Source organism: Vidua macroura, chromosome 11 (genome assembly GCF_024509145.1).
Source record: "Vidua macroura isolate BioBank_ID:100142 chromosome 11, ASM2450914v1, whole genome shotgun sequence".
NCBI classification, from domain to species: domain Eukaryota; kingdom Metazoa; phylum Chordata; class Aves; order Passeriformes; family Viduidae; genus Vidua; species Vidua macroura.
Genome location: NC_071581.1, coordinates 3,547,203 through 3,573,074, shown reverse-complemented (window position 1 = coordinate 3,573,074; position 25,872 = coordinate 3,547,203). Strand labels below are relative to the sequence as shown.

The 25,872-nt window shown below is 44.2% G+C and overlaps 2 protein-coding genes across 5 annotated transcripts in view; one reads left to right on the top strand and one right to left on the bottom strand.

Annotated features, from left to right (window-relative positions):
* PEPD (peptidase D) overlaps nucleotides 1-22,293 on the bottom strand; it is a 219,500-nt gene extending 197,207 nt beyond the window's left edge. The window contains exon 1 of the mRNA XM_053987235.1: nucleotides 22,141-22,293. Coding sequence (XP_053843210.1) covers nucleotides 22,141-22,151 — 11 coding nt within the window. The 5' untranslated portion in view covers nucleotides 22,152-22,293. The remainder of the gene's footprint in view (nucleotides 1-22,140) is intronic.
* Nucleotides 1,139-25,872, top strand: part of CHST8 (carbohydrate sulfotransferase 8) — a 183,790-nt gene continuing 159,056 nt past the window's right edge. For 2 of the 4 annotated variants that reach the window (XM_053987241.1, XM_053987238.1), the window contains exon 1: nucleotides 1,386-1,465. The gene's annotated coding sequence lies outside the window, so the exon portion shown is untranslated. Of the gene's footprint in view, nucleotides 1,224-1,378; nucleotides 1,466-25,872 lie in introns of those variants that run through there. The other 2 variants (XM_053987240.1, XM_053987239.1) reach the window with 2 other exon arrangements.

Sequence of the window (25,872 nt, the reverse complement as noted above, 5' to 3'; positions counted from 1 at the left end):
ACTAAGTGTAATATATTTCTGCTAATCTAGTCACAGGATAAATGTCATAGTTTATTTATAAGACACACCTGAAATTATTCTGAGAGCTTGACACACATTTCACACTGCACAGTGTCAGGTGGAGGTGGGTGGTGGGCACTCAAGGCAGCATGTCTGGTGTTGCTTTTTGACAAGCTCCTGCTGCCCCCGGGCTGCCAAAGCTCAGCTCCGTGGCTCCCTGGCAGCAGGGCCAGCTCCAGGGACCCACACTCCAGATTGAGGAGTGGGTGCAGAGCACAGTGTACCCCTTGATGCCAGGCTCTGGGGGCATTATTCAGTCTAATTAAACGGCAACTGCATTACACTAGCAATAGCCAGGCATGCCACCGAGGCCATTCTTGGGGATTACAGCCATGTCCCGGTTCTGCTGTCATGAGATCCTTTAATCTGCTCCACATTCATGTGGGAAAAGCCTTTCTGTATTTTAGGGTGGAAAATAGCCAGCAGAGAGTGCAAGAGGCCCCTTCTGTGCTATTACTCCATAGTCCACATCCAAGCTCAAGATAAGGCACCTTGGTGTCCACCATGCCCTGGCTACAAGTATGTCTGCTCCAGTTTGTTCTTCGAGGACACCATCACTTCAATTCTCTTCCAGTTACTTCTGTATCTGCCCTTGAGGTGTGTGTTCACAACCGTCTTTTGGGACTAGGTATGGGCCACCGATCTTCCCAACCAGTCTCAAAATACATATCTATTCTACAAATTGCAGCCCGGAGGAGACGCCCGGCAGGATGCTTGTATCCACACAGAGGGTATGGAGGAACCTCCCTTCTCCTTTCCTCCCAGACGACACCCGGCAGCAGGGGCACACAGGCTTCCCCCGCACCCCGCCCGGGACCCTTCTTTCTTCTCTCCCCGCAACGTGCCCCTCGGAGGGTGCAATATTCGGCCGGGAGCCGCGCGGGCTCGGGATGCGGGAGCCGGGAGCGCGCAGGGCGGTCACAGGCTCGGCCCGCAGCGCCCCGCTCCGCGCGGAACTGCCCTGCAGACAATGCACGATCCGGCGGCCGCGGCGGGGAGCGGCCGGCGCCGCCAGAACGTGTCAAACTTGAGAGGCGAGAGCACCCCTGGAAAGGCGGCGGCCCCGGCCGGCCCCGCCCGCGCCGCGGCGAGGGAAGATGCGCCGGGGGCGCGGCAGGACCGGGAGCGCTCCCCGCCGGAGGCCGCCGCACCTGCTCCCGGAGGTGCGCGCTGGGCGCGGGGCGGCGGCCGCGGCCGCCAGCGGGGCCGGGGCCGGCGGGGCGGGAGGCGGGAGGCGGGGAGGGGGGCGGCGGCCTCCCGTCTCGGGCGGGCTGTCCCGCTTCACTCTCTCCTCCCCGCCGAGGATCGCGGGCGCGGAGCCGCGGCTGCGGCGCGCAGGGCGGCGGCGGGAGCGGCGCGGAGGATGCGCTGAGCGAGCGCGGAAGGCGGCGCGGCCGCGGCGCAGGTCAGTGGCGAGACCCCCTGTCCCCGGGCCCGGGACGCGCTCCGCCACCCGGATCCCCGCATCCCCCGGCCGCTCCCCAACTTTTCCCCGCACCACTTCGGGAAAGTGACCAAACTTGCGGCGGGGCCGCGCTGGGGCCCCTCGTCCCGTGTCCCCTCCTCACCCCCGGCGGCGCGACCCCCTGACCTCAGGGCTGCTCTCCCGGTTCGCGGCGCCGTTAATTCCCAGTGCCGGTAGTTGCGGGCTGGAGGAGCAGCGGCCGCGCTCGGGGCCGGGCGCGGTGCGGGTCGCCCCGCGGCTGCGGCGCGTCCCCTCCGCCCCAGCCCGCTCCGCTCCCTTCGCAGCCGGGCGGGGCCGGCCCAGCCCCGCTCGGGCACGGGGGCACCGGCACCGGGACCCACCTCCAGGGGAGGATGGAGACGGCGGCTTCGACGGGCTGAACGCTCGTGGCTACGGGTCCGGCATGGGTTTCTGGAACGAAAATACGCGTCCAAAGCAAACTAGTTGACAAATGCAGGCATCTCTCTTGACTGGAAACCCAGTTCGCCCGGAGTTCAGTCTATGCGAGCAGGAGCGGTATGAGGGGACACGGAGGCACTTTTTAATTTCTGGAGCTATCTTTAGAGAACAGGGGATTTCTTTGGGCGCTGCTGTCCCGCAGGAGTGCTTTTCAGCACGTCCCGATTTGCCCTGCCCCTGCTTGTCCACACTGGCAGCTCGGACCTTGCAATGCCCCTTTACACCTCACCCAACCCTCCAGAACGGCTGTGTTCAAACCACGGCAAACATACAGCAAAGAATGATTTGTACAGATATGTTCACCCCAGGGTGCTGGTGATGGGCAACCTGACGGCACCCTGCTGACGTCTGGGATTCCCGGGTGCTGGCTGTAGAAGTAGCCAGGAATGATGTGGTACCTGGTCATAGCTGTGTCGTTAGTTTTTTTAAGATTTTTCAGGGATTAGGAAAAGCCCTTATTTTAATTGTGCTATAATAATGCTTTCTGTCTGTAGCTGACTTATGTTGCATGTAGATTAACATGTTTTTAAAAACCCAAAGATGCTCTTTTTTTAATGTTAGACACCTACATAGAAAATTCTTGTATTTTATTGCAAGATTTAGAAGTTGCAGCTATTAGGAGAACAGGCTGTATCTACAGTACCTAGGAGAGAGGGTGAATAGTAAACCTGAACGGTCTCAGAAATGAAAACTGGAAATGCTGCCGCTAAATCTGTTTTGTTTATCAGTGATGCTCACCATTTGACAAGAAAGCTATCCTCAGTTTATCCCAAGATTTCATTTTGTCAGATGCCTGGTGTCTCATCAATTCCTTTCATGTTCCTGGGATTTTCTCTTTTCCAGGCTCAGGCCACAGCAGCTCTCTGTGTTAGGGATAACTGTTAAGCTCTTCTTTTGAATTCATGAGCTTCCAAATTAAACTTTTGCTGACACCTGCTACCTAGCCTGGTTGAGCATAATGACAGTGTCACCCAGGCTACTGGAGCTCTGCCACCAAACCAAGTAAATTGCAACCAAAAATAATTGTAAGGTGCCTGGACTAGGCAGCACAATGATTTGGGGAACATCTGGGAAACTCTGGCTACTGGAAATCCAATCAAAGTCTGTTTCTTAAGGAGCAAACTTTGCAACAGCAATCATAGACAGGAATTAAATCCATAGAGTAGATGGCAACAGAGATTAATAATCATCATCAATTAGCTGATGGAATCAAACAGAAGAAAATGAGGGTAAACAAAAACCTGTCTCCCCCTCCCCCTTGAATACAGTCCTACCTTCATTCATCCAGAGTCAAAGATCTCTCCTGAGCACTGGTTTCAAGTGCCAAAAAATTTAGCAGGTGTCATAACATAAGGTCAAGACTTAATTATTTATATGGAGACATCAATCATCCTGTGGGGATGATTTATTTATAAATCACCAGAGCTGTAACACAAGACAATAAATTCTGATTTTCTCCTGCTCCTTCCTGAAGGGACCAAGAAGGTCCACACTGTGGCCAAATGGCCTCAGGAGCCTATAGAAGATTTTGCCCAGCCCCACATGGAGGAGGCTTTTCTGCACCTTTTAGATCATGCAACCAAAATACCACCGGGAAAATTTCATGCATATTTGCTACATCCCAGTAATGAACATTTACTGATTATGGATTATCTGGAGAATTTAGCTTTTTAAACATTATTCAAATTTTTATGTTTATGTAAGCTAATAAGACTGAGGAGATTCAGTAACTACTCTTTGCCTTATGGTATTTGAAAAGACTGTCCATGGGGCTTAGCTCAGCATCTTCCACAGTTGCTTTTAAAAGACTAAAATAGAATTTTTCTGCCTGAAAAAAACCCACTCTATCCCTACTCAGTATAATGTTCTTTGCTCACAATTAATGCCAAAAATCAATTTTCTAATATGCTTTTTATGTTTCTGCTGAGCACAAACAGGATGGCACAGTAAAAGCTTTTATTGCCATCTGATTAGGCTGCACTGGGGGTAAGTAAGTTGCTTGGGCCAGCAGGGCTGCGAGATTGCTGTGCTGGATGCAGCAAACACAGAGAAGGGCATGGGATGCTGAGCACCAGCCACAATCCTGCTCTCAGGGTCATTCAGGGAAATGTTATCAACTCTTTGGGAAAAGCAGGATCAGGCCCATTAGGTTTTCTGATAGCTGGACAAAGTCATGAACAGGCACTTGGGCTGTTCCTTAACCTCCTCTTCTGGGATTTTGATAAAGGGTTAATTACAGCCAGGGACTCTCCGAGATTTGTCCATGTATTTATCTGTTAAGAGGAATCATGCTATTGATCTTATTCACATGACTGTTTTTCAGGCAGGGAGGTGATTAACTTTGAGTGAAACTGGTGAAAAAAGAATATAGGAAGAGAGATGGAAAGAAAGTTATGGTTAAAATAAGAGCTAGGATAGAAGGTTTCCTTTGCTTTTCCATCATGATCTTGTGTAGCCCAAACCCATCAGCTTTACCATCAAGAAAAGAGGAGCACGAGGAGTATCCAGGGCATCTTGTGATCTCTCTGAACTTCATGGCAAGACTCCATTTTGGCAAGAGCAAGTCAATAAGCTCTCCTGCACATCCATTATTGTATTTCCACTGACTTTAAAAGGAGACCGTTTATCACTGTATTTCAGTGACAGAAATACTAAAATAATGTTTCACTGGGCTTATAAGAGGGTGTGAAAAAGGATGGGTGAGCTGGCAATGTCTTCAAGGAACAATTAAGACATTAAGAGTGCAGGAAAATATTTTTAAGAAATAACTTATTAGTGAGAAAATAGAAATTTAGGACCCGATTCAGTTATGAGATGTTCCTCAAGCACCCTCTGAATTTTGCTCAGAGCATGTGAAAAAAATGAAAAATTCATAGTATTTCTTGTAGGCAAGACCAGTCATCTGCTTGTGTGTTTTTATGGAATACTGGGTATATTTATAGCATTTAGTAATTCTAGCAACATTCAATGTAAAGAGTAACAGATGAATGTATCATGAAACAAGGCACTGGCAAGGCAGGTGGGAAATGATTTCCAAAATATTGCAGCAACCAGGCTGGGAGAAATCTAGGAAGATGGTAAATATAACAGACCTAGGTAGCTTCAAGCAAAGGCAGGGTTAAAGCCCAGGCTGAGCCCTATGCACATGTTCTGTGGAGGAGGAGAGCCAGGACTCCTGTGTGTGAGCCCCAGCAGAGGTGGCCTCCACGCCACTCCAGCCTCAGTGCATCCAAGGACATGGGTGACAGTAAAATTGCAGTTGACTGCAGAGAGAAGAAAGGAGGGGAAGGAAATTGTATTGGCTCAACTGCAAGAATCACAGACTTCCCTAATCAGACAGATGATGCCTAACTAGGGCACAACATGAACCAAAAAGAAAGGTGGCAGATTTCACAAATTAGTCATGGCAGAAACGGTGAATTTCACAGCTTGAAGTGAATTCACGTTATAGGATGAAACAGCACAAAGTGATTAAGAGCTCTAACTGATAGGAGCAATAAGCATGTGAGACTTAGTCATCATACAGCAGCTGACATTTGTCTCTGGCTTCAGCTGAGCCACAGGAGCAGCCCTTCAGCCTTCAGTTTTTGAAGCTGAGTGGGAGCTGCTGAGGACAATCACAAACAAGATCCCACAGATGTTTGCTGGAGTTTTCTGGTTCTGTGAGGTACAACCATGGCAGCTGGAGCTGCCATGCAGGGAGATGTTCTGCAGGCACAGGCTCTGCTCCTGGTGCCACCACTGAAACCTTGGAGCTGTGGCAGCAGGACCAACAGGACCTCATCTTCACAGCATGACCCCACTGGTGAAGAACAGAGAGGGAAGACAGCTGAGAAAGGTTGGAACAAGGCGGAACACTGTTGCAGCACGCTCCCTGCCATGCTGGGGATGACCTTCCAGGTCTGACAGTGTCATTTTTAGAGCCACTAGGTGCTGGCACGTGCCATCTCATAGTAACCATACCACAGCATGCATCCCTAATAGAAAACAACTATTAAACAGTCTATTCCCATTTTCTATCCTTTCAGGAGATCAAAACCAGTGTCACAAGCCTCTGTCACAGGTAGTAAAACATTTTAATAGCTGTGACAGCACACTTTCAAGGAAATGTCTGTTAACAGATACTGGAATATTACCCTACCACTTGTATCCCTGCTTAGATGAAGATAAAAATTCTGGAGAAAAACGTCACCATTATATCTTAATACTTTTGTTTATATGTACATGGTTCTATCTTAGCTATTGAAAATCCACAGAGCAAAATGGAAGTAAAGTGAGCTAATACCAACGAGGACAAGGCCACCCTGGAGAATTCCTCCTGTGGCAGCATAAGCCTATTTGAAACTGTTCCCGGAGGCAGGCTGTGGCCAGGCTCGGGCAGTGCCCCGGCAGCCCCGAGCGAGCCGTGCCAGCGGGGTTAACACACCCGAGCTGGCAGGCGGAGCCGCGGAGCCGCGAGCCCTTCAGGGAGCAGAGCCTGGCAGCTTTCCTCTGTTTATTGAGGGTGTTCCAGCACCGGCGGGTCCTCTGAGCGCAGCTGTGTTAATATTGTGCAGGGAGAGGGGAAGCTGTTGAAGTTGCCAGGACTGAAGCCATAGAGGAACGTAATGGGGCAGTGCCAGTTCCTTCAAATCCCACCTGGAGCTTATTAGCCATCCGCAGGGGGTAGCAGAGCACCTGCACCGCAGACTATCCAACACTCACCCTCTGTGCAGAGTCCAGCCGCTCCTCGACTGAGCACTGCACAGCCACAGCTCCGCTCCTCACCCAGCACGAGAGGATTTCCAGTTGTACCGTGAAGAAGGACCCCAAGAGGGATTGATCGCTCTTGAACAAGGATGCAAATACAAAGTTTTAAAAGAATTATCATTTCTAAAGCATTTTGAAAGGAATGCCCTTGGAGCCCTGGTTAGGAACTAGAAAGGACTTTTCAGAAGGCAGTCAGGGCGAGAGACCCTCTTCTCCTACACTGATTTTGGAACCTGGCAGGTTTTAAGAGATCTTTCAGGAACATTTTGCAAATCAATGCTAATTTGATGTATCAGAGCTCAGCACTGTGCCGATTCACTGTCGAACCAGTATTAACTAGGCATTTTTGGGGAATGCTTATAGCTCAAGGTCCATTAAATATGCAGACCTGGAAATTAATTCACCACCCTTAAAATACTTAATTTGAAATGTGCATCAGAGCACCCATAAATGGTCTCTCAGTCCTCATAAGAATGAAGCCTCCCTCTCTTGGAAGTGCAAGCCAATGTCCTGGGAGAGGGGCTGGTGGCTGTGCTTGGGATGAAGACAGGAGGCAGGAGGGGCCTGATGCTGCCTGCAGTGCTGCCACAGAGAAGCACAACCACGTTAAGGTCTGCTAGGGCCTGATCTGCCGACCGCCATTCATACAGCAACCAACCTGGAGAAAGTCAGGAAATGTTAAGTAAATGGCAATCCGAGAGAGAGCGCTAATTACTCACCTCGGGAAAGGTGGCCACATCAGTTGCATAAACTTTCTGAGTGCTTTTTGAATCTGAGTGCCTGTGATCTGACATTCACTTAAAGCTACGAGCTAAATAAAAGTTGCTTTATTTTTTAACAGTTGCTAATTTAGCCAAAGCTGCAAGAGATCCTGATCTTTAAATCTGGGTTCCTTTAACGCCTGCACAGAAACAGCTGGAGAGAGGTTGGTTTCTGCTGTTCAGCGTGATCCTCAAATGCAGACCCGATCCCCTTCAGAGCTGGGAGAATCACAGCACTAATTAGCTGGTGACATGTATATTTAGATGACTGACTTCAGGCACCTACATTTGAATATGTGATTTAATATGCCTTCATTTTTAGGTCCTGAAATGGGGATACTACTTAACTCAAAGAAGATCGATTAATTTTTGTGTTGCTTTTAAGTTCTTTAATGGAAGATGTTACATAAATAATTATTTAATAAACTTTAACAGGTTTTTTTGCATGAGCTGCTTGATCTGCTTAGAGCATATAAATCAGTATGAGCTGCATTAGTAAAATAAGTTCAGAAATCTAAAGAGTGCATCAGAAGTTTGACTAGTGCATAAAAAGGGGTAAAAGCTAAGTTGCTCTTCCATTGGCAAAAAGCAGACAGATTGTTTTTTTGTGAACCTTTAGACTTCTCATTTCTCAGGAATCACAAAATCCATTTGTGAAAAGATCTAGGAAATAAAGAAAGAAATTGTACAAGTGGCATCCTGGTCAGTAAAGCATGTGAGTCTGTAGGCACACAGACAGGATGATGCCATGAATCTCCCCTTTGTGTTGCAGTTCAGAAGAGGAGTTATTTTCTTCATCTGAGCAGATGCCAAAGGCTCAGAGAAGGGCGAGCGGACAGAACGCAGCCCCTTTCTTGCAGCAGAAATGTATTTGCCTGGTTTCTCAAGTAAGAGAAGAGAGAATCCCATCCTAATCTGCAGTGATGAAACCTCTTTGTCTGGGGGTTATCACAGTACTGGGTGCAAGGCAGAGACTGACCAACTATTATTTCATCCTCCCATCCCTCAGTCCAGAGCTTATTCTATCCAACACAGATTTCCACATCCACCAGTTCTAGGGAAATTTCCTTCCCTGCATCTCTAAGATACACAAATACTTACATGCTTTTTTCCATCTTTCCCTGAAAGCAGACTCTATCCCACTCACATCCAAAATCCTCCCTCTCCAACTACAGAAGCTAATTTATTACTTTTCTGGCTTTTCTTCTCAACCATTATTCAGATACCATTGTTAGTGTTTCTTCCAATAACACCAAAGCCCTGTGACAACGTTTTAACGAGTCACTTATAACTTACTAGCAAAGTAATTCACGTCTGCCTGTTAGTTATGGCTGTGTGATCTACCCAAGGAAGCTGCTGTCCAATAAATTACTGAACCGTCTGCCTTCACACAGTGCTCCCCAAACTCTCCAGCATCTCTTCCCTGCTTTCTATCACCTAACTTAGTGCCAAGACAAAAGATGGCAGCTGTTTCAGCACTTAATGCCAGTATTCCTTTGCAGACTAGGGGAAGGGGATTTCCTTTCAAAATGCCACTCTCCCACTGAGACTGGCAGTAGTATTATCTCACATCTTCAAATACCAGTCTTGGAGTTATTGGTGTGACATCAAGGTGCAGAGATTTTATGATGTAGAAAATTTACATGAGCAATTTCTTGCTTTGGTTTTTTTTTTTTCCAACATTTAAAAACTAGAGTTATTTTTGAATCCTTGGATTAATTAATTAATCCTTTTCTCATAAACACTGTCATTGTTTAATGCTTTGGAATGGCATTGCCCATATTGTTTTGTGTATGCTGCCTCTCCTGTAGGTCTCAGTGGCTCCCCACAGCATTAGATGTTGTATATGCTTCTAATACATGCGAGTCTACAGCTCACATAAAGCTCTTCTATCCTGTACCTTACACAGGAGGGCTACTGCACTGATAGCAGCCAGTACGTAGTATCTATAAATTACAAATCATCACACCTACCTGCACCGTGTCTTCTGATACATTATTAACCTCTGTTGCAGCACTTTTACTTCAAAATACTAGAATCAGCTTGTTATTCTACCTTTAGTTTACACTGGGAGAAACCTCAGCTCAGGATAATGTCAGGAGATTATCTGAGGTCTCTGTTACAGTAGCAGTATGTGTTGCTAGCACAGAAATTCATCTGGTTTTCATAAATATTTGATGGGGCTCTATCATCCTCATCATCATTTTGGGCTGGTTGGAAGAGGATCCCCCCGCAATTGCAACCCATTTCCGAGTTGTCGTGGAAAGTCAGTTGGTGATATTTCAATCACAGTGTTCTTATAACAAATTCCATTCAAATTCTGTCTGAAAGGGAGTTAAGGTTTCATCCTGCTGCTTAGAGAATGATATGCTAAATGCAGCTTCCCATGGGCTTGGCTGCAATCCAGCACTTTGTAATTTATAGTTCTCCTTCCGAGTTCTGGCTGTGACCTTGGGACTGCACGGTGAAGTTCTCCCACATTTTGCTAAAGCCCTGTCCCGGAGCCCTTGCCCCCTTCCCAGGCAGCACAGGGCAGCTCCTGGGACATCAGGGCAGTGCTCTGGCACATGGGCAGCTGGGAGAGAAGCACAGGGGAGTGCTCATTTCCTCTTTTTTACTATTAGGAGCAAATCATGGAACGTTGTTCTTAAATGACAGAAATTATTAGGTAGCTTCAAAGCATGAAATTCATTCACAGAAGAGGTTTAAATTATATTAGCTAAAGGCGTTTTCTGCAGAGACAGCCACAAAACAGCTCTAATTTGAGATCTCCAAACAGCTGTTGTGCCCTATGTATTTATATTGAAAAGATAACTTGGAGATTATGTTAACATGCAATTAAATTTAAAAGAAGTTTTAACATAAATACTGATCTTATTGATAGCATACAGGGGGTGCCTAAGAGGCTTTTCTGAGAAATGTGTGTGTCCACGGCCAGAGGAACTGACAACCCAGATTGTAACACATGCCACTTTTAACAGAAAAATTGTGTAATTGAGAGAAATTATTGCCCCTTGAAGATTACATTCATTATAGATTGTAACAGAGATATGTCTTCAGAATGACTGCAGCTCCCTTCAGTTAAAGAGCTATTCAGAAATATCAGTGTTTGAGTTCATGGACATAGCTGCAATTGTTTTAGCAGAGTTAGTGAGGGAAAGCAATTTAGAGGAAGGTACAGCAGACCCATGCAGCTCTTTTGTTTCTTTATTCTTTCCAGATTTTTCAAGGACATATGTTCTGAAAGTACCTGCCTATTTGGATTCCTTAGGATGGAGAATAATTTTAAAATTAAAAAGCATAACTTTTAAAATAATGATTTTAAGAATTATTTTTTAAAATTTTAAAATCATTATAGAAGTCTCTTAGACTTCTATCAGTCTAAGAGACTTATTTCACCAGTAATTGCCATGGATTTTCTGCAAAACAAGTCATATGGATGTAGCTTTGAAACCAAAGAAAAACAACTCTTCATTTTTTCATTTGGTCTTCAAAGTATTGCATTTGACATTTTTTTGTGATTGGCACTTACTATAAATGAACCATCTCTGTAACCCAGTTGTATCTGTTTTGAATTGCTTCTTCTATTACCTGATGTGAAGACATCAGAGAATAATTATGTTAAGTAGTTGTTTGTAAACAATAAACCAGCAAACCCAAGAAACTCTTTTGCTAGGGAATTTGCTAGGTGCTCATCACCAAGATACCACTGGCAAAACATACATCAGCTCCCTGGGCCAGTCTAAAAATGGTGGCCTTCCACTGGAGAACTTTTGGCTTTTTTGCTTCACTTGTGACACATCTCCAGTGAAATGATTCCACCTGTGGGCAGTGCTCAGAGGTGAGGTGTGTGGAAAGGCCCCAAGGCAGTGGTGCTGTGTGTGCAGAGACCTCTGCGGCAGCACCGCGACGGGAAAGGACGACTGGCAGTATTTATGGCAGGTTTCTGTGCAAGAGGTTTCTGTGCTCTACACTGAGTATTTATTCTGGCAGTAGCTCTAATTGTGCTGTAAACCACCCTGGGTGCTGGTTGCTCTGTGCCCAGGAGTTTGACTAGAAGCCAGGCAACACTGAGCTCAGTGATAATGGTGCATCATTTCGCCGCAGGAGCCTCATGCCCGTGGGTAGCAACAGCCTTCCTGCTTCCTCCCACACTCTCTGAGCAACCAAATCCCATCTCCAGGGTGTCTTCTGGATGATAAACTTGCTGTTGTTTATTATTAGCACACCATGAAGTGTGAGGTGTGTATTAGAGATACCTTTCTCTCACATGTTAGAGAATTAGTATCAGCCTGTCTCCAATCCAGCTGACCCCATTCCCATGCACTTCTAGGGCAAAGAAGTAGCGGGGAGAGCTTGTGCAGACAGGACCCACCACAAGAGCTCATCATTTTCTCCAGGAAATGTCTTCCCTTTGCAAAGTCCTGCTCAGCCCTGAGAATCTCCTCATTATTTCAATGCAGACCAGTCAGTGTTCGCTTTTGCAGTGTTCTGAGCAGAGGCAGTGGTTTCTTCAAACTTTTCAGTGTTGCAGATTTTTTTTGTATGATCATTGGCATTATTCATGCACACCTCCAGCTCCTCATCCTTAAGTGACTTTGAGACTTCCTTCTATAATCCATCATATCAGCAGCCCTCTTGGCTGGCCTTGCCTTAGTAACAACTGCTTCTTCTCCCAGCAGTTCTCCTGACACGTCTTGTCAGCGGGACAAAAAGCTGAGCTCAGTCAGAGGGGACTATGTGGAATTCATCCACATTTGGATGGGAAGGGAGGGTTCATGATGGATAAAGGAGATATGTGAGAGAGCATCAGAGGAAGCAGCTGGGCTAATTCAAAGCAGCAGCTCTGCCCTGTAATTCCACGTATCACTGTGTGCCATTACCTGGAGCAGAGCCTGTGAGACCAAGAAATACTCGTTCCATCTGAGCTGGCTCTTGTGTGTCCGATCAAAGCCTCTCTGCTTTTTCCAGCCTTAGACCATCTCACTGGCTGCACAAGCCTGGCAGTTATGCTACACTGGGACTTTCCCTGTTTGGCTGTTCAACTGCCCTGTTACTTTCTTTTCTCAGGGCTTCTTTTCCCCTCTAATATCTCACCTAAACTTTTTCTTTCTTAGCTTCAGGCCATTGCTCCCTGGCCTACAATTTTCTGAGACTGTGAATAACTTTACTTCATTTCTGTTGTTCCTTTGATATAAGACTGTGGTCAGGTACACCCTGAGCCATCTCTTTCACTGGACTCTGAATTTGGCTTTCTCAGCCTCTCTACATGTTATGTTCTCTAATCTACATGCCATTGTGTCCTCCTTTGTTTTCATCTTCTTTTGAAGTTTGGTTGCTAGAAGTAAAGAGCATCATGCTTTTAGTTGGCTGTTATTTGTATTGACTTACATGCACTTCCCACAGCTAGCTGTATTTTCTTACCCAGAAGGACTATTTTTGTTTATGTTGGTTTACTTTATGAAATTATCTTTCTCCTCTCCAAATTTAATTTTGCAAATGAAAATATATTAAATAACTCTCCATTTTGCTGCCAAGGTACCAACAGAAAGCAGTAAGACTAAAGAAGGCAACTGGTTATAAAGGCTCCTAAGTTCAATTTTTGTTTGCTGCAAAAGCTTAGTGTGAGTTTGGAACAGCTTCTGCACAGGTAACAGAGGCAGGACTGTCCTCAGGACTATCCCTGTGCCATGTGTAAGGATCTCTGCCATTTTGGATAGTACTATCAGCTACCTTTCCCCAGACATTCAGTTTCTCCAGTAACACAGTTTCCTGTGATTTATCACCAACATATGAATTTGTGTCCTATGGGAAGTTCTAAGTTTGGGATTTTCTTTAAGATTAAAAAAATCTCAGTTTTAAAACTTGTCATGAAATACAAAATTCTTGGGAAGGAAATTCCATTTGGTGAAAGCAGAAATGCTCCATCTAGATGATTTTCATCCAGCCTGGTTACTGGGATTTGGCTGTACTGATGAATCTCCCCTTGCCTCAGCTCAGCATCCCACAGGAGCTGCCAGTCCCAGCCCACCCTGCCCTGAGCTCTCCCTAGCAAACCCCAGGGCTCAGCCAGCACCAGCTTCCACCACCCAGCACTGCCTCTCTTACCTTGCTGCTTTCCCTAGATAGCAAATCTACACCTGACAAATGTGAAATGCAAAGAGCAGGAAAAGGTTGTATCCCATCATGGGAAAGGAGATCATGCCTGGGAGTGAGATCTTTGAATGGTGAAAGAATTGCAGCTCCCCAGAGCAACAGGGAGGTTGAGAAGAAGGGAGAAATTTGAACCTAAATTTGTAAAATGAGGCCATAGTAAGATTTCTAACAATGTCAAAGATCTGAAAGATGGAAGCAGCCTCCTGCACTGTAGCATGCTGGGCTCTGTGGACGTGCTGGGGATTGGATTTCTGCATATGTGCCTTCCCTGGCACTGATGGTGTCCCTCATAAAACACAAGAACCCAGCAAGCCAGCACTGCTTTTCCAGCCTCTGCCCTGTACTCCCCCAGCACTTGTAACCAGTCCCTTGGTTTGCTGACTCCTTTATTCTGTGAAACCACTGGCTCTTCTTGTCCTAGGCTTGTAATGGGTTTGCAATTAGGGTCTCAGCTCTGAAAAACCATGAGAGAAAGAATACCTGTAATAATACTATTTTAAAAATAACTAATTCACAGTTCTACATTGACTTCTTGAAAAAAAAACCCTCCAATAACTATTAATAGCAATACACATGAGGACTGCTGACATAAAGGACAGGACAAACTTTCTAAACTATCTCCTATCTTTGTACTCTATAAATATTTATTTGTAGCAATACTGCCGATTTCACTGGCACTTCACCTCACCCTGTGTCAGCAGAGCCATGACAGCTTCATAGGACAATACCAAGTGAAAAGTAACATCTGCAGAGCCCCTTCCTGCCAGAAGAATTGGCCTCTGAATAATTTTTCTTTTCAGTGGTTGAACCAGAATCAGTAAGGGGAAGAATTGCTTCAGTTGTCCAAAAGACAACTTGAATGTTTCGTTTTTTATCACTGAAACAGAAATCTTCAAAATGAAAACTTATTTCCAATACAAAAATTACTTTTTTTCTTATAAGTACCGAAACAAAACATTTGGATTATTTTAAGTTCAGAATAAAGTTTCTCATGTTTAATTAGTTGCTACCCTCATTAAAAAAAATCAAAAACCAATAAATAGTTCATAAAACACTTAATAAATGAAAGATCCCAGCAAGCCTCAGCAAAATTTACAATGAAGTTATTGCCTTTTGGACGATCACTGTTTTTAATGGACACTGAAATGCACTTTGCAAATGGGCTGTTGCATCTGTCTTTTAGTTGATTATTAAATTCAAAATATTTGAAATATGTATTGTAGGATTACTTTATTTTAATTTTCCCAGCAGAGACATTGACAGTTCCTGGATGATACTGCACCAAACTGTCCTCTTTAATGACATTTTCTTTATAATAATCATTGATCCACATGAATTTGTCAGTTCCTAAACAGGAGCTCATCACTTACATTGCTTGTGAGAGCTCTGTCAAGGGCTGAGCGTGGCACAGAGGATCTCCTGCTATGCAAGTTGGCCATATAATCACATGATAGTTGGATATGATTTGGATTCTAATATTTTGTGGCTGCTCTAAATACCACAGTGTACCAAAATACCCTGTCTTTTGTCCATGTGTGCTGACAACATTCCAAAAGGGAAGGTAAAATCCTGTGGTGAATCATAAGCAAAACAGACTGATTTGGAAAGCTGTATTTCCTGCCTGTCCCCAAGAACAAGAGCTGCTTATCTCATTCTCTTCCCTATTTGGGCCAAAATATCACCTGTTTCTTAGACTGATTGTTCAATAGGTTGACCATCCCAACCCAGTAGTTGATGCAATAGGAACACAAAGGTCTTTGCCATCCTTCAGCAGATGGCAAGGATGGCTTATCCTGTCTGGGCCCTCAGCAAGAGCCCTGGTCCACAACCCAGGGAACAGGCTGTGCTCTTTGCTGCAGGAGCAGGAGGGAAAGGCGGGGGAAAGAGGGCAGGGAGAGGCCGAGGAGCCTCTCACACAGCCCATGGTGAGACACCAATCCATTAACTGCTTTTGCCTCTCCTGACCTCCTGTCTCTGACATTGCTCTCAGCATATCCCTCCCCAGCCCCCACACTGGCTGCAAAATGCACTAAATAAAATCAGGCGGATAGCAGCCCATGCACCTGCTTAAGGCAAGAAAAGAGGGACCTGGGCTGTCCAGGGGCCCTGGTGAGGCAACAGACATGAGGCAAAAGGGGTAAAAGGGTGCAAGAGGAAGGTATAAATTCAAGACCTAGAGCTGAGACTCAAATATAGGAGTAAGAATCCAGATGAGCTGAAAGGGGAGCTGGCATCCATGCTCCAAGGGATTCATGGAGAACAGAAGGCTGCCTGGCTGTTAAAGTGTCCTTTCAAGGACACCAAGGAGGATGGGAACAGTTTACAGCAATTCCTGGTGGCAGAGACTCCCACAGGCTGGACCTTGAATCAGTCAAAGTATGGCAAAGCCTTGTTTTTCCCTCTCACTGCTCTAGGTCTTGTCCTAGAGTGACCTTGAATGTTATGAAAGCAAACACCTTCTGGAAATGAAATTGTAACTTGTGGAATAAGAGCACATGTGAAGTTCTAAAAAACCACAGACATTACAAAATCATGTTTTAGTGGGTCTGGTCCTAAGGAGCAACTGTGGCTTCCAGCTATTGTACAGAGCCTTGAGAGGCATCGTCCTCTTCATAATTTTTAAAAGAAAAGACATCAACACTTTTGTGACTTCTTCCCTTTATAGTGAGGAGGAAGAGATGGGGAAGGCCTCCCTGTCCTTTCTCAGAGAATCCCCTGGATTAAGGGAGTCCTTTAGGACCCTTCTAAATATCACTACAACACTTACTCTTTTTTAGTGATTTCCAGCAATTCTCACAGATTAGTGCCCCCTCAGGATAGTTCTGCTCACAGACACATAATGCTCTGTTTTCCCCTTCCCTCAGCGTCTCCCCTGAAACAGTATCCTTGGGAAGGAGAAAGGTTTACAGTTCTTCCCCCTTTTTCATCTTGTAAGCTGTACTCATTCTCTGCTGCTACACAAGCAATAAACCAGGCACCCAAGCAGGGATTGTCTTAGTAATATTCCATTTCTCTGTCAGACTTTAGGTCAGGTGATAATTTTGGGTGAGGTATTGTCTGCAAAGACAATGAATGCAAGAAGCCATCTTTATCCCAGCAAGGGATAAACTAGATGATCTAAGTGATTTTCTCTGTCACTGTCTATGTTTCTACTATGGAATAACCTGCTGGACGAGGAGAAGGATTTATTGCTTGGACTGCAGTGATGGATATTTCCAAAAAAGCTCAACTCAGGTTATCTCCTCACTGCCTCATAAGGGCAGTGTGTGTCCAGCAAAAAAAGGACATTTTGCTGCTGTGCAGAGACAACCAGGAGAGCACAGCTTATTCCCCCTGAAGGGTGTCACAGATGGCAAAGATTCTTGGTGTCGATGGCTCAGGTCTTGAATATCAGCAGGAACTTGAGGCAAATTTTGGCATTGTTTTCAGCCTTCTTGGGATATATTTCATTCTAGAATGAATTCTTAGGACTTGTGTTCTAAGAAAGCTCTAGGAATACTGAAGTAGGGAGGAGAGTTGTGGGGAAATGCATGGATTACAGCTTTTCCCTTCCCTGGAAGCCTGAACAACATTCACAGCCTGTCCATTAACAACCTCAGGGCAGGAAAAAATTTTCAGTCCTGATGCCAGCAGAAAACTCCTCCATGAAACAGTCTGTTTTTAAGATCCTCTTCATTATACAGTAAAGGTCTCACAGGTCAGTCTGTTGTTTTACTTTTTAAATGAGAATGCCATAGTCCAGCTCAGAACAGCAGCAAGGTACCAGCCCTCAGCCTTGTACATTTGTTTTTCCAGGCAACTGAAGGAAAAAAACCTTTAGTGGGTTCAACAAAGGGAACCAAAGATAATTGTTTATAGTATATAGACATGAAGGTGACTTGTGGATGTTTATACTTCCCAGACTGAGAAATGTTATTCAAGGGAACAGGATGTTTTGAGCCTACAGCATCCTATTTTTTTCTGTGAAATAAAACTCCATAGTATCACAGGGTCAATAGTTTTCTTCTGCTCTTAGCCCCTCAATTCCATTAAGAAATTCTTGAATATTCTTCCCCTGCATCTTTTCCCTTTTTCATTTTTTTTGTTTTGTTTGCCTGTTTGTTTGTTGATGGTTTTGCTTACCAGATACAGAAATGCTTCATTTAAAAGCTTATAATCAGTGAGTGTCTGTAGCTGACACTGGATAAAGTTGTCATTAGGATTTAGATTTCACTGATTGTGCTTTATTATTTTTATATTTTGCAAGAGGTTTTTAACTTTCCTTTTGTGTGTTCATAGAACTGTTTAAAGTGAAGGGGCTTTGCCATACTAAAAGGGTATTGAGGAGAGCCTGTTGTTATTACCATGCAAGCCAGACAGTCTGAACAGTCTTTCAGTCAGATGTAAATCCACAATTATAAATCACCATGTGAAGGGGAATAGCAATCACTGCATTTTGATCTATCACCACAATACTTTTCATATAAATATACTGACCAGAATAGGAAATTTAGGTGTATTTTCTGTGTCTTTATGCAGTAAACATCTCTTTGAAGCACCATTTGAGCTAGACATCAAGAGTATCTCTGAATAAGAACAGCTTACAAAGAAGAGATGGTGCCAGACTTATGCACAGCAGAGGGATTAAAAAAAAAAACACAAAAAAACCTGCTGGGTGTCAGAACTGTATAGGCCTGTAAAACTTCTACAAACTGGGGTGTACAGCATGTGTAGTTGTGTACACTTAATGCTTAAATAGTTCCCTCTGCTTCAAAGAGAAGGGCTGTCCTGGGAGCTATGGGGCAATCAGAGTTTAGTTCTTACTTTGCCATGGACTTCTGTGGTATTTTCTGCAAGTCATTTCATTTCATTGTGCCTAAGTTTCTTCATGTATAAAATAAATCCTTCAAATACAATTGGATCAGCTTCATACAGCAAATTACATCTGATGCTGAATCATGTCTTTTATCTCTCTATCTGCCTGCTTATTTTTATTGTGAGCTCCTCAGGGCAAAGACTATCACTTGAAGTCTCATATATAATAAAAGTCCCTTTAGCACCACAGATCCCATTCTCCGGACTGGAAGCTTAGTGTAATAAAAATAAACAAATGTGATCAGCCATGGGAATTAAAATAAAGTATCCAAAGCAAAGAAAATCTATACTTATGACCTTCTCTCATGAATACATTGGCCCCCAGAACAGATACACTGCTTAGCTGCATCCCTGGGCAGATGTAAAACACTTCATTGTTTGGCCAACTGGATGTGTTAAGAAAAGCTTTCTTGCCACAGCAGAGCCATGTAAGAATAAAATAAAGACCATAGCCTAGGAAATGGGGTAGTTCATGTTTCAATGATCGTAACAAGGGTTTGGAAAGGAACATTAATATTCCTGAACCTCTATTTTCCTTTGTAGGAGCAGGTTGGCTAATCTAAACATATCTGAGCTGGAGAAAAAATGGGAAGAAAAAGGACTTTTCTGGTGACATAGACACATGGGGGTGGGGTACCTACTTCTGGAAAAGAGCTGTTTCTGGGCCAGGGCTACCAGCCAGGTTTTGTGGCATGCTCACATAGTAAAGAAAGACTTATTTTAAAAGTTCTATTTCTTAGAAGGCAGAAGCTAAAATTTTGTTCTCACTGAAAATGTCATCTCCTGATACAGAATAGAGATACAACCTGAATAGGAACATGACAGGGATTTGGTCTGCTGAGCAGTTTCAGAGCATGTTTACCATACTTCATCTGGTCAAAAAAACTGAAGAATGGCAAAGATGGAAATATTTTCTTTTTTAAATGTCTAGTTTTGCTAGATTTGCAAATAAATGCAGAGGAGATAATAGGCTTATTAGGCTGTAGAAACATGCTTGAGAACTGTAGGAGGAGGTGAGGGGTCATTGAGGTCAGTCCCTGCAGGTTAAGCAGGAGCTCTTTGCTCAGACAAAGCTCAGTGTCTCCCATTCAAGTTGGTTGCAAGTCCAGAGCCCAAGGTTGTGTCCTAATGATAAGCTCGTGATGCACTGCTCATTATTTTTCATGCATATTAAACTCATTTTGCTCCCAGAAGAGGTCTCTGGGGTCAGCAGACGCCGATTCCTGTTCCCTACATCGGCATTAACGCGTCTGCGGCGGCGTCTCAGCAATTTCACTTGCTTGCTGGGCCCACATTTTAAAGAACATTATTTTCTTCCAGAAAAACATTTCAGTTCTTGCAATCAGTGCTTGTTTCTGTAAATTAAGGAATGAATTGTGCCAAATTGTTCTCCTCTTCTTCTCTCTTCTAGGGTTATTTGCAATGTAGCTTATGCTACTGTCAGTACATCCACTCCGTGCTTTACAGGAAAATGAAATCATTACACACAACACAAATTGCTAGACTTCTTTCATAATCACACACTCTTAATTGGCGTGTAAGCACCAAGATCCCTGTAATACATGCAGTAAAATGTCTCTGACTCATTTTTTTTCTCCCAGGTTGAAAGGTCAATGAGAGTATTTTTCTTTAATTTGACAGGCACACAAGAAATAATGCAAGACTCATTTATGGTCAGGTAATGCACAAAGAAATCTATAAATCAAGCTAAGGGGAATATTAGATCATGCTCATATCTGAACCCATCTGGCTTAGTTCACGAAAGAATCAATATGAGGCAGAGAGCTCAGTATTATTTGTGATTTATGCTCTTGCATCTAAGGGGAGAAACATTTGCAATTTTTAAGTCTCTTCATCTGAAACAAAAGGTGAAAAAGAAACTATGGTTGGCTATTACAACGCATGCAATAGGCAAGTGATCCCATGGCAGATTACAGCTGCAGGGAGAAGGGATGGCTCATTCTACTTCATGACTCAGCACGTTGTTCTAGTATTTTCATCTTTACATCCCTCACCCCCCCACATGTATCAGTACAGAGGTATTAAGAGATAAAACTGGCTAGATTTCCACAAGTTTGATATTTGTAAATGAATTGTCATTGATAGTTCACGGGCACAGTGCTGTTAGAAAATACAGCATATTGTAACATACAGTTTTCTTCACTGTCTTCTTTCAAATACTACTTTCACTAATAAACCCCTAAACACCTAAAAACGTGGCATGGCTAAATATTAATCCTGCCCCATACCATCGTATACACATAGCTTTTGATCCTTTTGTGAACACCCAGGATTTACATGAAAGATTTCTACTTCTATAGTACATCTCTCAACTAAATAAAATCTCCAGTTGGCCTCGAGTTGAGCCTCCCCAAGAGGCAGGAGGAGGAGTGTCAGACGGCATTGCTGAATGCTGCACCAGTGCACGGGGTGGGAGGCAGAGGCAGAGCAGAGATCTCACAAAGCAATTAGGGTATGAAAAACACACTGCAGTGATGGGTGCCATAAAAGCGTCAGGGGAACTGGGGCAAGTAAAACATCCATTTCAGCTTCAGTGATTTGTTTTACATACAGTGCTAATATCCTTCATACAAATACCAAATGCAATTTAATTTAAATCTTGGAAGCCATTTAGACTAAAGTGAGAGCCTGACATATTTTTCTCCCAGCTAATGTGTACAAGAAGAATCAATAATTTTCCCAGCATAATTTGATGAATTATTACATCAGACATTATTGATCCAGTCAAAGAAGAAGGAGGTCAAAATAATGAAAATCAGTTGGTTGTGTAGAAATGCTTGGGATATTCATTTGGAAAAGGTTGATAACTAAAATGGTCTACGGCTTTACACTTATTGATTTAATAAATAGAATAAGCCTTGCTGATCCAAAACAAGGTTACTTGTATAGGTGTTTCAGGGGGTTGTGTTGCTGAAAGCCAGTCTATATGTCTTCTGTATGTGTTTAAATTATATTTTAGTTCAGCACACTGAAAGCATTCATTTTAAACATCCGTTCCTTTCAGCCACAATTTTCTACTGCACTTTGCTGCTGAGAACCCTTAGACTTCATTCTGGTAGTAGGCTTAGTACTCTTTCAAGTATTTAATTTAAAGTTTTTCAGATGTTTGTGCCATTATTAGTAATGAATGCATTCATTAAGTTACACACACTTTATAAACACCGGGAAGGATTCAAGAACCTCCCGCAGAAGAGGCAGTTGTGTTGGGGCTGTGTTATTGACTCCTGCTTGGGTATGTCCTTCTAGCAGAGAGTTATGCAGTGCTGCACATTTCAGTGCAAGGCTCCAGAATGTTTCCAGGAGCATGACTGGCTCCATCCTCAGCGCTGGAGGCGGCGTCGGGCCATGGCCTGGCAGCGCAGAGCCCTCAGCGCTGCACCGCGGGGAGCGGAGGCTGCCCCATCACTCTCTACACACCGGAGAGAGAAAAAAGGAGCTAGAATGGGATTTATCTGGGCGGGACATAGTCAGGATACAATATCCGACATAGTCAGGATACAATATCCACAGCTTTCTCTCCCCTTGTCTTCATACCACTGGAGTCTCTTCTACTTTGGGCACTCCTCTAGTCTTTGTTCCCTCACTAGCTTTACTGTCCGGGCGCTATTCCCCTACCTGAGGTTCATTTTCCTTTTTGCAATCTCAGCCTTCCCCCTCCGTGCTTTTTGCTGTCACCACGGTGTGCAGCTGCCCGTTCCCCACGGGATTCCTGCGGGATTCCTGCGGCAGACCCCCGGGCCGCAGCGCTGCGTGCCTCCCCGGGCCCGGCCCGGGCCCTCAGCCGCCCCCGCCGCGCCCCGCCCGGCCCGGCCGCTGCCGCCGGCCCTGCCCGAGGCCCCGGCAGCGGGCTGAGGGCAGCTCGGAACGGGCTGCAGCGAAGACAAGGGAGCAGCTCTCCCCGCCCCTTGCAAGCACTCTGAATGCTCTCGGTAAGAGCAATGCCTAGCAGCTGCTAGTAGAGAAGCCGTGGACCTGAATGCGTTTCACCTGCTCTCTCTCAGGTGGCATTTCGCTGGTGCCCATTGGAGCAGGCCTCTGGGAAGGGCGATTTAACTGAGGATACAATGCAAGTATTATTGCCATAGCCCTGAATTGCAAAAGAGAGTCAGAGCTCTGCTACATCTCTGGAAATTTGGGGTTGGTCGCATCCCATCTGCTTCGAATGTCCTTCTAGCACAGGAAATGTGTATGTGCAGATACAGCTCATTGAAAGTTAAGATTTTTTATTCTGTCTTCTTGCCTCACTTGGAATTATTCCAAAATTTCTCTTGAGCATGAGAAACTAAATATGCTTTCTTTAAGGTCTTTAGGAATTCCTTGCTCAGGTTCTGGTGTAATAAATACCAACTGACATTTGAGTTGGCGGTAGTTACAAAGCCTGGGCCTCACAGGACAGCAGTATAGTGTGAAAAATTAAAACATCCGTAGGTACTGCTTATTTGCTGCGAGTAGAAGGAGATCCTGAAAAAGGATTCTATATTTCATCCCAATCATCCTTCAGCATGGCCAGTGCCTAAAGATATGTGTGTTTTCCTTGCCAGCAGCACATCTAGCAGGCACAGTAACTGCATAAGAGTTATATAACCAGGGTGACAAAAGTCATCTCCCAGACAGGTAGAGAACGATACGAGCTCTGTGGCACATGACTGGATTGATCATACCTGCTCTGCACCTATTTGCAGGTACAATAGCAGAGCACAGCAAGTTATACTGGCTAACTCAGTGCAGCAGCATCACAGCCTCTCTGCTGAGTTATAGTTATGAATCTCCTTTAGACAGCATAATGCAACTTTTCCTTCTGGATAAGATCTATTATTTTTGTCACCTGCTCTGTAAGAAGACACCCAGATCATCATTATCCCAGGCCAGCTTTATAGGTCCTTTTGCCTGCCCAAATTGGTTCATCCTAGAACTCACCAGAATGAGCAGGGTTAGAATAAGAGCTGGCTGGGGTGAAATGGAAGAGAAACACTAATTTTCAGTTCCTGTACATGCTGCAAGATGAAGCAGAGTCTTCTGAGTTACAGCAATGGGACATGGCAAAACTTTCTGGTCCTTTCTAAACAGCCCAGATTTCACTGAGCTGAGGCCAGGCTGTAAAGACAGAGTGTGCTTAAAGGGCCATTGCTAAACATTTTCTGTTTTCCAGGCACTGAGTTCAGCTCTGGACATTTACATGCAGTAGTGGTTTAGGATTAGATTAAGTACTTCATGCCTAGGATTACACCCAAATTCAGGAAAGTAATTTCAGATCTCTGAGCAGCAGTCACAGCCCAAAGCAGAAAGGCAGCTGTCCTGTGCATGGTGAGGTGCCGAGCACTGGGCTCTTTACAAGGCACCAGAGAGTCATTTGGTGTCCCTCACCTGCAAAGAGATATGATTTCCCCAGCAGGGAGCCTGGCATTTGTACTGCAGTTGGATCATAATGTTTCTATCTCTCTTAAAATGGCATATTACTCCCAACACCGGTATCTTTCTGGCCACAGAGGCTAAAGTAGTATTTCTTGTTTATACTTTATGTGGCTTTTTCCTGCAAAGCTTCACTTCTTTATTGTTTCTTATTTAGAAACTATGAGTTATGTAAATAAAATCTGTGACTTTTGCCTTTCCAGGAGCTGGAGCTAAGTTAATGTAGAGCAGTGCCAAGGAGCAAATGGGGTTAGAGCATGTTTTAAATTGCCATTCTCTTGCTTGTAATTTATTCTTCCTATCTCTAGCATTCCTCTGCAGAGATATTTATAAAAATAGGTGGTCCATGCACTGTATATCACAGGTTTATTTAGGATTGTTGTTGAAGATTTACACTGCTCAAAAGAGCAGTCATAGCAGATAATTCCATTTGCAAGCTTCAACAAAGTGTTCTGGGGAAAGTGCTGTTATCACCGTGAAGAATTTTAATGATGGCAGGGTTTACAGACAACTTCTTTGGCAAACAAGGCTGCAGCAAGATAACTCAGCAAGTTCCTTTGCCAGAGGTGGTTTTGTATTTTTGCTGCTGCCTGTTAAACACACCTTACATCCACCTCCCAGCCCTCTCCAGGAGTTTCAGCACCATGTCTACCCTGCAGTGCTAACCTTCCTAAACATAAAACACCTCTCAGGATCTCACCTAAAAGGGTTGCTGGGTGCCTCACAGACCAGCCACTGCTTCTTCTGTTATAAAACTTCTGTTATAAAACTTCTTGTTAAAGCAATGTCTTTTGACTTTGTCATTACAATAAGGACAATGATAATTTTACTAATAACCTAATATGATTCAATATGATCTCAGGAGAAGCTAGGTTAAGATACTTCTTATTTTCTGGGAGATTCCTCATTAATTCACATCTTGCTGATCACAAGTTTTACTATTGCAATAAATTAATACTGTGTTTTAGTAATCCATTACAACTGTTGGAGGGAGGAAGGAAGAGAGCAATTCAATTTGGTAAGACCCTTCACCTCATAGTCCTCAGTGACCAGAGACCCTCCCTACACATTTACACCTGCAGGGACATTCCACAGGGATGTCAGTGATATTCTTGCTATATATTGCATGTAATATATAATTATTATGTGTCATATATTGCAGATAATATGTAATGATAATACAGTGCTATATATTGCAGTTATCCAGCTTAGATTCCCTTCCCTACAGACAAGCTGCTTTTCTGTGTCACAGCCTTGGTAACCCCTGAGAAGCAGCTGCCTTGCCACCTCAGGGTCCCAGTGCTGCAGGCCATGGCACTGCTGAGAGGGGAAGAGGGACTCAGTGTCTGTGGCCTTCCCTTCACAAGTGTTCACTGGTTTCTGGAAAAGGGAATTGTTGCTGCTCCTTCTCATATTGTTCCTTTTCAGCAAAACCATCAGATTTTGGTGTTGTCAGTCTGACATCCCCTCATTAGCACTGGAAAAGCTCATCAGTGTAATTCTATGTATATTGCACTGGAAACCTTACAAGATGCCACAGAACTCCCCCGTGATTTTTTTTCCATTCTCTCATTGCTTTTATGTTGTCAGCTAGAACAAAAGGAGTTTCAGTTAATTATCTGTGTATTTGCTGAAACCACTAACCTATATCCCAGCTAGCACAAAACAGTTGCTTGACTGAAGTTCTTGGCAGATTTAAACACCTTCTGGTTGTAAGTTTAAAAAAAAATCTATTCCCATTTTCCGATTTGCATATTCAAATTTTCTTATACAAAAATAAACATTCTACTTTTTTCACTATTCTCCAGTACCTAAGGAAAAGGAGGATGATTCAGTAGCTGGAAAACTAACCTGAAGTGTGGAAGGTCCAAACTCATCCTCTTTTTGTCTGCAAATTTCCCACTTCTGTAGGCACGTTCTTCAGTTTCCTCTGCCACA